The 13608-nt window shown below is 40.6% G+C and overlaps 1 protein-coding gene across 4 annotated transcripts in view; it reads left to right on the top strand.

The window, feature by feature from the left end:
* Positions 1-13608, top strand: part of TMEFF1 (transmembrane protein with EGF like and two follistatin like domains 1) — a 92589-nt gene that overhangs the window by 76946 nt on the left and 2035 nt on the right. For 2 of the 4 annotated variants that reach the window (XM_082468708.1, XM_082468709.1), the window contains 2 exons: positions 36-159; positions 10896-11054. In XM_082468708.1, the coding sequence (XP_082324834.1) occupies positions 36-159; positions 10896-11054 (283 nt within the window). The other 2 variants (XM_082468710.1, XM_082468711.1) reach the window with 2 other exon arrangements.

Genomic DNA, 13608 nt, shown 5'->3' with positions numbered 1-13608 from the left:
TCACTGTTTATTGACCTGTTTTATGTTCTTGTAAGATGCTAGTGATCAAAGGGAAGATGTTTATATTGGAAACCACATGCCCTGCCCTGAAAACCTCAATGGTTACTGCATCCATGGAAAATGTGAATTCATTTATTCTACTCAGAAGGCTTCTTGTAGGTAAGTCAGAGTACCTCCAGATCAGAGGTGAGACATTTTTTCCATCATTGGTCACTGCTCTATAGAATGCAATGAAATGTGGATTAAAAATATTACTAAGAGGTAGTATTTATTTGCAGGTGAGTTAAAAAATAAATTAGCAGCATCATTTGGAAAAAAACTGGCAAGTAATATGTAAAAACAAAAACAGATGTTCTGTTAGGGTTTTGAGATGGACTTAACATTTTTAATATTATGCTATGTATTTTTTAATATAAAAATATGCCATAAACCAACATTATTTTGGTTTTTAGGCAATCTATCACGGAGTGGTTTGAGGGACTAGAGAATGTGTTAAGAACCGAGGACATGTAACTCAAATAAAATTTATAGTAAAATAGATTTCTAAAAATAAGGGAATGTGGATGTAGAATCAGGTGTGATATGAGAGATGGTAACAGAAAGGGTGTGAATCTTCAGCTGTGTGATTCCAGAGAGGCTATGTGACTTGTTCAAACTCAGTAGCAAGTTAGGAATAGAGCTGAGACAAAACTAGGTCTCAAATTTCCTGATACTCAACCTGATGATCTTTGTGCTTTTTGCTCTTCTGTGTCTGTGCTGATAACACTTCTTGCCGCTGCTTCTGGGAGCTTGTCCTCCACCTCAGGATGGTCTAGTGGGCCAGGCAGTGTTTCCAGACTGAAGGAGATCGCTCTCATTCTGCTCACTCCTGCCCCCCTGCAGTTTGGCCAGTGAATCTTTCTCTCAAGAAGTAAAAGAAAGCTGTGTGAAACCAGGTCTCCTGGTTCCTCTATTCCTTTAGCTCCATCCTCCTGACTCTTTCCCCCGCTGCCCCACTCTCCTCCTCCTTAAAAAATAAAACAAAACAAAACACTATAAACTGTTTTAATGGTTATTAAGAATTCTTTGTTAAGCTTTCCGCTTCTTCCTGATTGAAAGGTTTTCTTGTCTTTGAAGGAGCTAGCACCAGCCTCCCCCCCCACCCCACCCCTTTTCCTGAACATTGAAAATACAGCCATGCAAGGGAGAACAGACCAGTTTTTTTTTTTTTTTTTTTTTTTAAATTAATTAATTTATTTTTGGCTGTGTTGGGTCTTCGTTTCTGTGCGAGGGCTTTCTCTAGTTGTTGCAAGCGGGGGCCACTCTTCATCGCGGTGCGCGGGCCTCTCACCATCGCGGCCTCTCCCGTTGAGGAGCACAGGCTCCAGACGCGCAGGCTCAGCAGTTGTGGCTCACGGGCCTAGCTGCCCCGCGGCATGTGGGATCTTCCCAGACCAGGGCTCGAACCCGTGTCCCCTGCATTGGCAGGCAGACTCTCAACCACTGCGCCACCAGGGAAGCCCCAGACCAGTTTTAAAATAAAATCATACAGTGGATTCCTCATACTTGTCTCACAGTGACATAACATACCTTGAAAGAAGATCAGATCGTGTTGTCCTCTTAGGATAGAGTGTCTTTTAAGATACCTAACATTGAGGGATGAGAGAGGATGATGTCCTGATAATGAAGTGATACCAGGTCACTTTGTAGTATTTTACTCATTGACAGTAAGAAGACTGAATGGGGGCTTCCCTGGTGGTGCGGTGGTTGGGGATCTGCCTGCCAATGCAGGGGACACGGGTTCGAGCCCTGGTCCGGGAGGATGCTACGTGCCGCAGAGCAACTAAGCCCGTGCACCACAACTACTGAAGCCTGCACGCCTATAGCCCGTGCTCTGCAGCAAGAGAAGCCACCGCAGTGAGAAGCCCGTGCACTGCGGCGAAGAGTGGCCCCCGCTTGCCGCAACTAGAGAAGGCCCGCATGGAGCAAGAAGACCCAACACAGCCAAAAATAAAAATAAATAAATAAATAAAATAAAATAAAAAAACAAAAACAGAAAAGAGAACTGAAGAAGAGACCAAATTTGTTAAAAAAAAAAAAAAAAGAACACTGAATGGTTTAGTAGTTAAAGGCTTTGGAATCAGATATATCGGACTGGCCAGTTTTTGGCTATGCCCTTTGGAAGTTACTTAAAATTTCTAAGCCTCATTTTCCTTATTTGTAAAAAAAATAATAATGGTACTTGTTTCCTAGTGTTGTTAAAATTAAATGCACTAGTGTATGCAAAGTGCTGAGCACAATGCCTGTTACACAATGTGTGTTTAAGAAATAGCAATTGATGTTATTAGACTGTACGCACCATTAGGTTAGGGACTCTGCTCTGCTAACCACTCTCTCCCTAGTGCCTAGCACAGGGCCGCTTCCAGTAGCTACTCAGTAAATAGTTTTTGAATGACATGTGATGATGGCCAACTTTTCCCTCTTCTTCAGACCAGAGGTGTTTCTTAAATGCTACAGAATCTCTTTTCTGCATTCTTGTAACTCCAAAAAGCAGGTGATCTTTTTTTTTTAGTCTAAGCATTTATAGTGTCCACAAGAACCAGGCCATAGTATCACGTGCATTTCCACTGGTAGGTGTATGTGTTTGAGTAGCAGTAAACAGGCAGCGATAAACACCCTTTAGGCACAGTCCTATTATTAGGTTAAAATCTTTTAGCATTATCCCATCATTAGTTTGTTTATTTATTGCCTATTTTGTACCAAATCCTACCTGGCACTGGGGTCTCAAATTCAAATATGACATGGATCTAGCCTTCAAAACAACATACAGTCTGGTGGCAACGACTGACAAATAATACACAATTAAAATATAATATGAAAAATGCTATCATACATAGATATGCATGAGGTGATTTGGGACTTCAAAAAAGCACTTCAACCTGAAGGGGGCATGGAGGACATTGCAGGAGGAGGGGCAGGTCTTACAGGGACAGTTGTGCCAACCCAGGAGGTTGTCCTCTGTCTTAAAAGCAGTGAGAAGCCATTTAAGGATTTAAATAAGAACGATGTGGTCAGATCTGAAAGCCACCCTGGTGGCTTGGTGAAAAATGGATTAGAAGACTTAATGTTAGGAGACTGTGTATGAGTGAGGAGTGAGAGCCTGAACCAAGTAAAGAAGTTGTAGTGGGAATGAGATGAGAAGATAAGTTGCAGAGAGAAAATAGGTGGCTGAATCCATAGGTTTTGGTGACCAGTTGAGTATGAAGATGGGAATGTGGGAGTTGGTGGAGGGTCATGGGAAGGAAGAATCAAGAGAGTCTCCCGGGTTTTTGGCTGATGCAAAATTGAGTAGGGAAAGAGAATGGGGGCAGGAGGTTTGTGGGGACATGATGTACTGAGCTTCATAATGCTTGGTCTCAGGTGCCTGTGGGGTATCCCCTTACCTAGTAGGCTACTGGGTATCTGTGGTTTTGGAACTCATGAGACAGATGCACATTGAAGGTGTGTTTGGGAATCATTCCATCTCTAGCATATCCCTTCTAATTCCTACTCAGCAGTCCTTCCACCCCACTGGGCCTCCAATTGATTGATCTCTCACCCTGCATGTCCTCTTCGCCTCCTTACTCAGCTTAACTCGTGGTCAATCCTTGCAGTCCCTCTCTTGCTTCACCATATACTCACTTGACAAAACTATAATCCAGGTTCATTCCAGCTTCCTGCCTGCTGTATACCTACACCCACCAGACTGACTGGTCTCACTGACCTTTATACTCAGTGGGCCCTGTATGCTGCCGGCAGTCACTCTATAACTGCGGTCCGTTCATCCTACTCTCCTAGATAAGGTGACTGCTTTACACCGTCACCCCTCTCTTCAGACTGTCAACACCTCCTCTCTCATCCTCACTCTCAGCTGATGATCTTGTTTCCAAGTTCACTGAGAAAACTGAAGCAAGATGAGGAGAATGCCCACAGACTTTTTACTATCACTGCCAGCAGTGCTCCCCCTTTTTCTTCTTATCATATATTCTTGTGTACATACATTTTTAAATATATTTGTAAATATATTTTTATTTCTTTTATCTTGAAAGATATTTCTCATTCTTACCTCTCCCAGCTACTGTCCCATTTCTGTCCTTTCCTTTGTAGAAGAACTCAAAACAGTTGTCTATAGTCTGTCTCCAGTTTCTCACTTCCCATCTCTCATGAATCCACCCCAATAGGCTTTTGCCACCCAGCACTTCACTGAGACTGTTCTTGTTACTAAATTCATTAGTCAATTCTCAGTCTTAAATTACTTTTTTTTTTTTTTTAAGATGATAGGCAATCCAAGACTTCAGCTTTCAACCAAGATGGAGTGAAAGAGAATAGATTTGCCCACCTTACTGAAACAACTTTTTAATAACATTTTATTTATTTATTTATTTATTATTATTATTTTTTGGCTGTGTTGGGTCCTCGTTTCTGTGCGAGGGCTTTCTCCAGTTGCGGCAAGCGGGGGCCACTCTTCATCGCGGTGCGCGGGCCTCTTCACTATCACAGCCTCTCTTGTTGCGGAGCACAGGCTCCAGACGCGCAGGCTCAGTAATTGTGGCTCACGGGCCTAGTTGCGCCGCGGCATGTGGGATCTTCCCAGACCAGGGCTCGAACCCGTGTCCCCTACATTGGCAGGCAGATTCTCAACCACTGCACCACCAGGGAAGCCGTTAAATTACTCTTGAACGATCAGTGGCGTTTGACCTCCTGTGTGACAGGCATTCTTCACCTGGCTTCTGGGACGACACTCTCTTGGTTTTCTCCTACCTCACTGGCCATTCCTTTCAGCCTTCTTGCCTGGGTCCTCTTTTGCTTCCTGGTCTCTCAGTGTCGGTGTACCACCAGGATCCAGTCCTGGTCCTTTTCCTTAGTGATTCCATCCAGCCTCAGGGCTTTACATGACGTATGCTAATGACCCCCAGACCTCTCTCCTCAATGTGGGACTCACAGATCTCTCTCCAGCACTGCCATTTTCACATGGTTGTCTGACACCCCAAGGTAACAGGACCTAAGCTGGTCTCCTGATCTGTCTACCCTCCCGTAAACCTATTCCATCTATAACTTCTCCATCTCAGTTTATGCCAACTCCGTCTTTTCATTGGTTTAGACAAAACACCTCTGATACATCTTTGACTTCTCTCTCTGTCATACTCCATATTTAGTCAGTTGAGGGGTCCTGTTCACTCTATTTCAGAATATATCCAGAATTTGATTACTTCTCATCATTGTCACTGCCATTCCTAGTCCAGGCACCATTTTTCCCCTCTGGCATTATGCAGTAGCCTTCCTGATTGTATCCTAAATAGTCCATATTCACCACAGCAGCCAGAGTGAGACTTTTAAAATGAAAGTGAGTTCATGTCCTTCCTCTGCTAACGCCCTTCCAGCAACTCCTCCATCTTCTGAATGAGGAGAACTTCACAGGTGGGCCCCTTCACCTCTCTGTCTTGGTCCCCTGCTTCCCTTCGGCTGGCCCACTCCAGCCATACTTGCTATTTCTTGGACAAACCATGCACTCATGCTCCCACCTCAGGGCCTTTGCACTGACTCTTCCTTTGCCTGCTATGCTGTCCTCCCACTTGTCCACATGGCAAACTCCCTAACCTCTTTCACATCCTTACTCACATGTCTCTTACTGAAGCCTACCTTGACCACCTTACTTAAAGTTGCAGTCCTCCCTTCCTGGCCCATACCTGGCACTCATGTTATCCCTTAGTTCTCTCTCTTCTCTCTCTTGTGTAGTACATGTCACCTTCTAACATAACCATTTAATTTGCTTATCGTGTTTCTTGACCCTCCCTCCCTGACTAGAGGGTAGACAGGCCAGAGATCTTTGTTCACTGATGTATCCCAAATGCCCGTTATAGTACTTGGCACACGTCAGGTGCTCAATCAGTGTGTTAAATGGATGAGTGAATGAGTCAGCCCATGAGGCCATGGGAGTGAATGAGATTACTATGGAGGGTATGGGGATGAAAGAATAGGCAGTAGAGGACCAAATGTCTGGATCTGCCTTTAATCAGCAACAGAAGAAGTAGTGCTAACCTAGAAGTTAATACTCTGGGTATTTGGAGAGTATAACCCTAAAGTCAGGTGCAGAAAATAATGTCCAGGGAGGATTGCCTGAATCATATATGGCCTATACATTCTTTTTGATATTCTTATTTTTAATCTTTGGGTTAAGCTAAAGTGTCAGAGAGCTGAATAACTAGGACATTGTTATAGCTCCCTATGGAACTATTTTTATTTCACTGAGCTTTGAGTTTTGGCTGTTAGCCTACCATGAAAGACATTATTTTAAATAATCCTGTGAGACTTCATTATTGAATTTATTGCAGCTATATTATTGAGGATGATGTTCTCTGTATGAGAAAGTACCCTCCTTTTTTTTTTTTTTTTTTTTTTGGTCACACCGCGTGGCTTGTGGTGATCTTAGTTCCCCAACCAGGGATTGAACCTGTGCCCTTGGCACTGAAAGCGCCTAGTCCTAACTACTGGACCGCCAGGGAATTCCCAGAAAGTACCCTCTTTAAGTGAGGACTAATGAGATAAAGTTCCCTTAAATTTACTGAAAATAGTAACTGTGATTCTTTATTTTTTTAAATTGAAGTATAATTGATTTATAATATTATATTAGTTTCAAGTATACAGCATAGTGATTCAGTATTTTTATACACTATACTCCATTAAAAGTTATTACAAAATAATGGCTATAATTCCCTGTGCTGTACAATATATCCTTGTTGCTTATCTACTTTAAGCATAGTAGTTTGTATCTCTTAATGCCATACCCCTATCTTGCTCCTCCTCCCTTTCACCTCCTCACTGGTAACCACTAGTTTGTTTTATATATCTGTGAGTCTGTTTCTTTTTTGCTATCTACATTCATTTGTTTTATTTTTTTAGATTCCACAAATAAGTGATATCATACAGTATTTTTCTTTCTCTGACTTATTTCACTAAGCATAATATTCTCTATGTCCTTCCATGTTGCTGCAGATGGCAGAATTTCATTCTTTTTTATGGCCGAGGAGTGTTCCATTGTACATATATAAAACACATCTTTATCCATTTGTCTGTTGATGCACACTTGGGTTGCTTCCGTATCTTGGCTATTGTAAATAGTGCTGCTATGAACATTGGGATGTATGTATCTTTTCAAGTTAGTGTTTTTGTTTTTTTCTGGATATATGTCCAGGAGTGGAATTTCTGTGTCATAAGGTAGGTCTATTTTAGTTTTTTGAGGAATCTCCATACTGTTTTCCATAGTGGCTGCACAATTTACATTCCCATCAACAGTGTAGGAGGGTTCCCTTTTCTCCACATCATTGCCAACATTTGTTATTTGTGGACTTTTTGATGATTGCCATTCTGACAGATGTGAGGTGATAGCTCATTTTTTTTTGTTTCTTTGATTTACATTTTGTTAATAAATAGCGATGTTGAGCATCTTTTCATGTGTAAGCCACCTGTATGTCTTCTTTGGAAAAATGTCTCTTCAGGTCTTCTGCCCATTTTTTTTTTAATTTTTAAAATTTATTTTTATTTTTGGTTGCATTGGGTCTTAGTTTCAGCACACGGGATCTTCGTTGAGGCATGCGGGATCTTTCGTTGTGGCGCGAGGGCTCCTCGTTGCAGTGCGCGGCTTCTCTCTAGCTGTGGCGTGTGGGTATTCTCTCTCTAGTTGTGGCACGCAGGTTTCAGGGCATGTGGGCTCTGTAGTTTGTGGCACGCAGTCTCTCTAGTTGAGGCGCGTGAGCTCAGTAGTTGTGGCATGCGGGCTTAGTTGTCCCATGGCATGTGGGATCTTAGTTCCCTGAGCAGGGATCGAACCTGCGTCCCCTGCATAGTAAGGCAGATTCTTTATCACTGGACCACCAGGGAAGTCCCTCTGCCCATTTTCTGATTTTTTTTTTTTTTTTGATATTGAGTTGTATGAGCTGTTTTATATTTTGGTATTAACTCCTTATCAGTCATATCATTTGCAAATACTTTCTGCCATTCAGTAGGTTGTCTTTTCGTTTTGTCTATGGTTTCCTTTGCTGTGCAAAAGCTTTTAAGTTTCATTTGGTCCCATTTGTTCCGTTTTGCTTTTATTTCTTTTGCTTTGGGAGCTAGATCCAAAAAAATATCGCTACGATTTATGTCAAAGAGTGTTCTGCCTATGTTCTCTTCTAGGTGTTTCGTGGTTTTCAGGTCTTATGCTTAGGTTTAATCCATTTTGAGTTTATTTTTGCATATGGTGTGAGGAAATGTTCTAATCTTATTCTTTTACATGTAGTTGTCCAGTTACTGTGATTCTTTTGAACAACTGGCTTGATTTCATTTTGTGGAGATTGTATTTTGTATCAGTGATTTTATCTCTTTTCCTTTTCCTCTTCCTTTTCCATTTCCTTTTCCTTCTCCCCCCCTTTCCTTCTCCCCCCCCTTTCCTTCTCCCCTCCCCTCCCCTCACTCCCCTCCCCTCCCCTCACTCCCCGCCCCTCCCGTCACTCCCCTCCCCTCCCTCCCCTCTCCTCCCCTCCCCTCCCCTCCCCTCCCTCCCTTCCCCTTCCCTCCCCTCCTCTCCTCTCCCCTCCTCTCCTCTCCCCTCCTTTCCTCTCCCCTTCTTTCCTTCATCCAATGGTTTTTAGTATAGTCACAGAATTGTGCAGTCACCACAGTCAGTTTTACATTTCATTACCCCAAGAGGAAACTCTATACCCTTTAGCTATTACTCCCAAATCTCCCCATCCTCCTCAGCCTTAGACAACCAATAATCTACTTTGTCTCTATAGATTTATCTATTCTGGTCATTTCATTTAAGTGGATTATATTCATATAATATGTGGTCTTCTGTGTCTTTCACTTAGCATACTGTTTCCAAGGTTTATCCATGTTGTGGCATATATTGGTATTTTGTTCCTTTTTGTGGCTGAATAATATTTCATTGGATGGGTAATACCACATTTTTTAATCCACTTACCAGTTGATGAATAGTTGGACTGTTTCCACTTTTTGGCTATTATGAATAATGCTGCCTTGAATAATTTTTTTTCAAGTTTTTGTGTGGACATATGTTTTAATTTCACTTGGGTAATTGCGTAGGAGTGGAATTGCTGGGCTAAATGCTAACTCTGTGTTTAACTTTTTGAGGAACGGCCAGACTATTATCAAAAGTGGCTGCATCATTTTATGTTCTCTACAGTAACCTTGCCATCACTTGTTATTATCTGACTTTTTGATTTCTAATGGGTATATTAGATACCTCATCATACCGTGGTTTTGATATGTATTTCCATGATGACTAATGATGTTAGTGCTTATTTGTCATTTATCTATCTTGTTTGGAGAAATGTCTATTCAGATATTTTGCCTATTTTGTATTTTTTTGTCTTTTTGTTAATGAATTTTAATAGTTTTTTTATATATTCTAGATACAGTCTCTTATCAGATATATAGTTTGCAAAAATTTTCTCCTGTGGGTTATCTTTTCACATTCTTGATAGTGTCCTTATGTACAAAAGATTTAATTTTGATTTAGCCCAATTTAACTTTTTTGTTGTTGCTTTTGTTGTCATATGAAGAAATCATTGCCTCATCTAAGGTCATGAATATTTACTTTCCTTTCCCCACCCCCCCCCCCCACAAGAGTTTTGTAGTTTTAGCTCTTACATTTAGATCTGTGATCCATTGGAGTTAATTTGTGTATGTTGTGAGAAAGAGGTCCAGCTTCATTCTTTTGTATGTGGATGCCCAATTGTCCCAGCACCATTTGTTGAAGAGACTGTTCTTTTCCCATCAAGTTGTCTTAGCACCCTTGTCGAAAATCAGTTGACCATAGATGTATGGGTGTATTTATGGGCTCTCAATTATGTTTTCTGATCTGTATATCTACTGTACTACTATTTTTTGTCTGCTAGGAAGCTTAGAACCGAGTGTGCAACCTTCTGGCAGGCGGCTAGGAACCTCAAGGGTAGGACTGGTGGACTCACATCACCCCTGGCTTCCCCTGTTTACTTGCTTCCAGGTTTCTTTCTTGCTATGTGTGTTTTATTAAAAAATTTTTTTTTGTAATGAAGTGTGGGTCATTAATAAATATCCTTATACATCAGATGTTTTATTAATCAGTTCTAACCGAAGGCTGGCTAATTTACACATTTTGCTTCTGTCAACTAAAAAATGTGAATTTTCTATTAAGTATTTTAAATGTTTCCCCCTGTCAAATTACTCATCACCTGATGTCGCCTTTTTATTTACTCTTAATTGGAATTCAGATAATTTCTAAGATTCGCACCTATTTGACTGCTTGGCTGTGTTTCTGTCATTAATAACTTATTTTCATCTCCCCCTCTGCATTTTAAATGATTATATTATGTGTACTGAAAAGTAACTTGAATATAATTTGGTGTTATGTTCAGAGAACTGTAAATGTTTATACCTATTTATTCAATAATCCCACTTCCAAGTATCTAGCCTAAGGGATAACACTAAATACAGAAAAGTGAACATTCATCATAATATCCACCACACCTAATTCATAATTCTGAAAAATGGAAAATAACTGATATGTCTAAGAGCAAGAAATAGATAAGTTAGCTGTATTATAGCCACTGAATGGGGTATTGTGAATCCATTTTTAAATGGCAGTAATAAAGTAGTATAAAGACTACTTAGCAGCTTTAAAATTAATGTGATATAATGATAAGTGGAAGAAGCACTTTATAAAATAGTCATATTAGAAAGAGTAGAAAGAAATACAATGATGGCAATGTTTTTTTTTAGATGGTGGGAGAGTGCCTGATTTGCTCTTTTTGTTTAAGTGTGTCATTCTTTTGTATGTTTTAATTTTAAAACCTGGAATTATTGAAATTTATAGGAATCCTTTTTTTCCCCTTTTTCAGATGTGAATCTGGTTACACTGGACAGCACTGTGAAAAGACAGACTTTAGTATTCTCTATGTAGTGCCAAGTAGGCAAAAGCTCACTCATGTTCTTATTGCAGCAATTATTGGAGCTGTACAGATTGCCATTATAGTAGCAATTGTCATGTGCATAACAAGGTAGGTAATGGCCTAAGAAACACCAACTTTCAATTAGAGGTGGGTGGCTGTTAAAGAAAAACCTTGAAACACTCAAAATGATAGGGACTTTACGTCCACCAGCCTATTAGGAAGAAATCCTAGGATCAGTTCTCTAAGGTTTCCATGTAGGTCTGACCTCTCAGTGTCGTGCTGCTTTAGAATTTGGTCAAGAACTCACTCCCAGGGTTACAGGCTGCAAGCAGAGGAAGCGTGAGGATATTCAGTGGCTTAAAGGAATTTCGAGATCTTAGAACTATGTGTGTGCTTCAAGCACTGAATTTAGGGACAGCGATGGTAGCAGAATGGTCTGCACATGCACGTAAGAGCCATGCAGAAACTTTTTAAGTCCTGCAGAACTGATTAGGTCTTATGCCCTAAGAATATACTTTATCCATAGTAAATATAATGAGGGAAGAAATCAGAGGTTAAAGAAAACTGCTTTTTTATATGTTGTCTTAACATTACTTCATTTTCTGGAATACAGTCATAAATACTAAACTTCAAAATTCTCTATCATAACTAAAACTGTTGGAGTTTATCATAACTAACCCCCAAACTAAAGGACATATTTGGAGTGCAGTTAGCCTAAAAATGGGTGTTTTCCAGGCTGAGTGGAAATATGTAAGTCAGAACGGAACTGGACCTGGGAGAAGTCAAAGCAAATTAAGTTCATCTTGTCTTTATGCTTCCCAGTCTCATGTCTTTTCTTCTTGCTTGCTTTGTCCTACCTCGTTTAAGGCTTGGTTCAGAGTCCCATAAACATCATCTCTATACTTTTCTGTATTATTCTGGGCAGAGGGTTGGAATTTATCAAGTGCAGATATTGGCAGGCCATAATGGATTTATGGCTCTTCTATCCAAAGTCTGGATAGAAGCAGATCTTCAGTGGTCTCAGCCATCTGGAGCTAAAATGATAAATCTAGAAATGATAAAAAATATTCTCTGAGTAGCAGATATTTTTCATAAGATTTAAGCAGTAAAGCCAGTGGACTTTATTCTGTAGAACAGATGATCTGCCCTTAGGCAAGACTACTGAGTATAAAATTTGACAGTAGATTAAAGTAGAGACATAATATTATAAAAAATAATGACAGCACAAAGAGAAAATAGGAAAAAAAACTACCATGTAACAGCAGGGCTGCCTCTGGCTATTTAACATAGGCTCAGAGGTTAAGTAATTTGCCTGTGGTCATCCAGATAGCAAGTGGAAGTGTCTGGATTTGGATTTGGTGCTGCCTCATTTCCTAAATCATTCCTCTTTCCACTGAACCACCAAGAGGAGGAGGGTCTATGTTGAGTCATCTTGGGAAATATATTTGCCAAGTATGACCATTGCATGGGAGCAAGGTTCAAACCTGATTTTGTAGTGGTTCAGGGTTTTTGAACAGGGGAGGGACTTGGTATGACCCATTTTTCCAGAGCATTAATCTGAGTGTCATCTGAAAAATTCACCAGAGGAGAGAAAATGTGAGGTTGGGGGAGACCATTTGGGACATTATTAGAGTAAAGCAGGAGTGGAGTAATAGATGATTTGGAAGATGAACGAAAGAAATAAGGTAATAAGGTAAAGGTACGGGAAGATTTTGAGGCCCAGTGATAGTGCCATCTTTAAGATCAAAGGATGTTAAAGTCAGCAGGAAGTTATTTTGCATTCAACCCCTTCATTCTAGAGAAGTGAGGAAACTGGAGCCCTGGGATGGGAAGTATCTTAGCCAAGATCACAGAGATAGTTCAGCCCTTTTACAAATCCTGTCCAGCGTTTTGTCCAACTCTCTGCTTTGATTCTCACTGTGCTGTAATCCTCAACGACTAAATTAAAGATACCCGGCAAGTAGTTTTCAAGGTAGTAACCCCCCCAGTTTATACCCCAAATGCATTTGCTGCCTTCACAGACATGTCAGCATTGCCACATATTTATTTTTAACTGCGTTACAGTGTCTTCACTGCCCTCCATCTCTATGTCTGAAGGGTCATCTCATTGAATTTATCATAGATCTCTCCCTGAGGGCTTTTTATTGTGGCATTTTCTCCTCTAGAATGTCTTGCTCATGTGGATTTAGGATATTATAATTATGCACTTGGACTTATCTGCATTGCATTTTTAAGGAGTGCCTCTCCCACATAGTCCATTACGGGACAGCTGTTCGCTTATCCTGGGGTGGCTGTTACATATGAGGAATCTTCCTTTAAAAGGATGTTCTCACTGACCCACTTATCAAGACTGCATAAGTGAAATTTTCTTCTTTTATGCTTGTAATCTCCTTTCATGTTGAACATCACCTTAGCCAAACCCCTTTATTGTATAGATGAAAAAACCGTGGTCCTGGGAAGTTGGAACTTGTCCAATGTCAAGGTGAGTTTGTGACAGTTGCAGAGGGTTGCTTGCCCTCTCAACCAGTGTCCCCATTTATGAAATGGAGATGATTCCATCACTGTCTACCTCCAAGTGTTTTTATGAGGATGAGTAAGATAAAATTTGTGAAAAACAGTATGTAAGATGGAAGCGTTACCATCAAGGCTTTTAAGTCAAGAC

The sequence above is a fragment of the Balaenoptera physalus genome (genome assembly GCF_965194825.1).
Source record: "Balaenoptera physalus genome assembly, chromosome: 7".
Classification (NCBI taxonomy): Eukaryota; Metazoa; Chordata; class Mammalia; order Artiodactyla; family Balaenopteridae; genus Balaenoptera; species Balaenoptera physalus.
The sequence above is the reverse complement of the archived record's forward strand: the minus strand, read 5'-3'. Positions and strand labels throughout refer to the sequence as shown.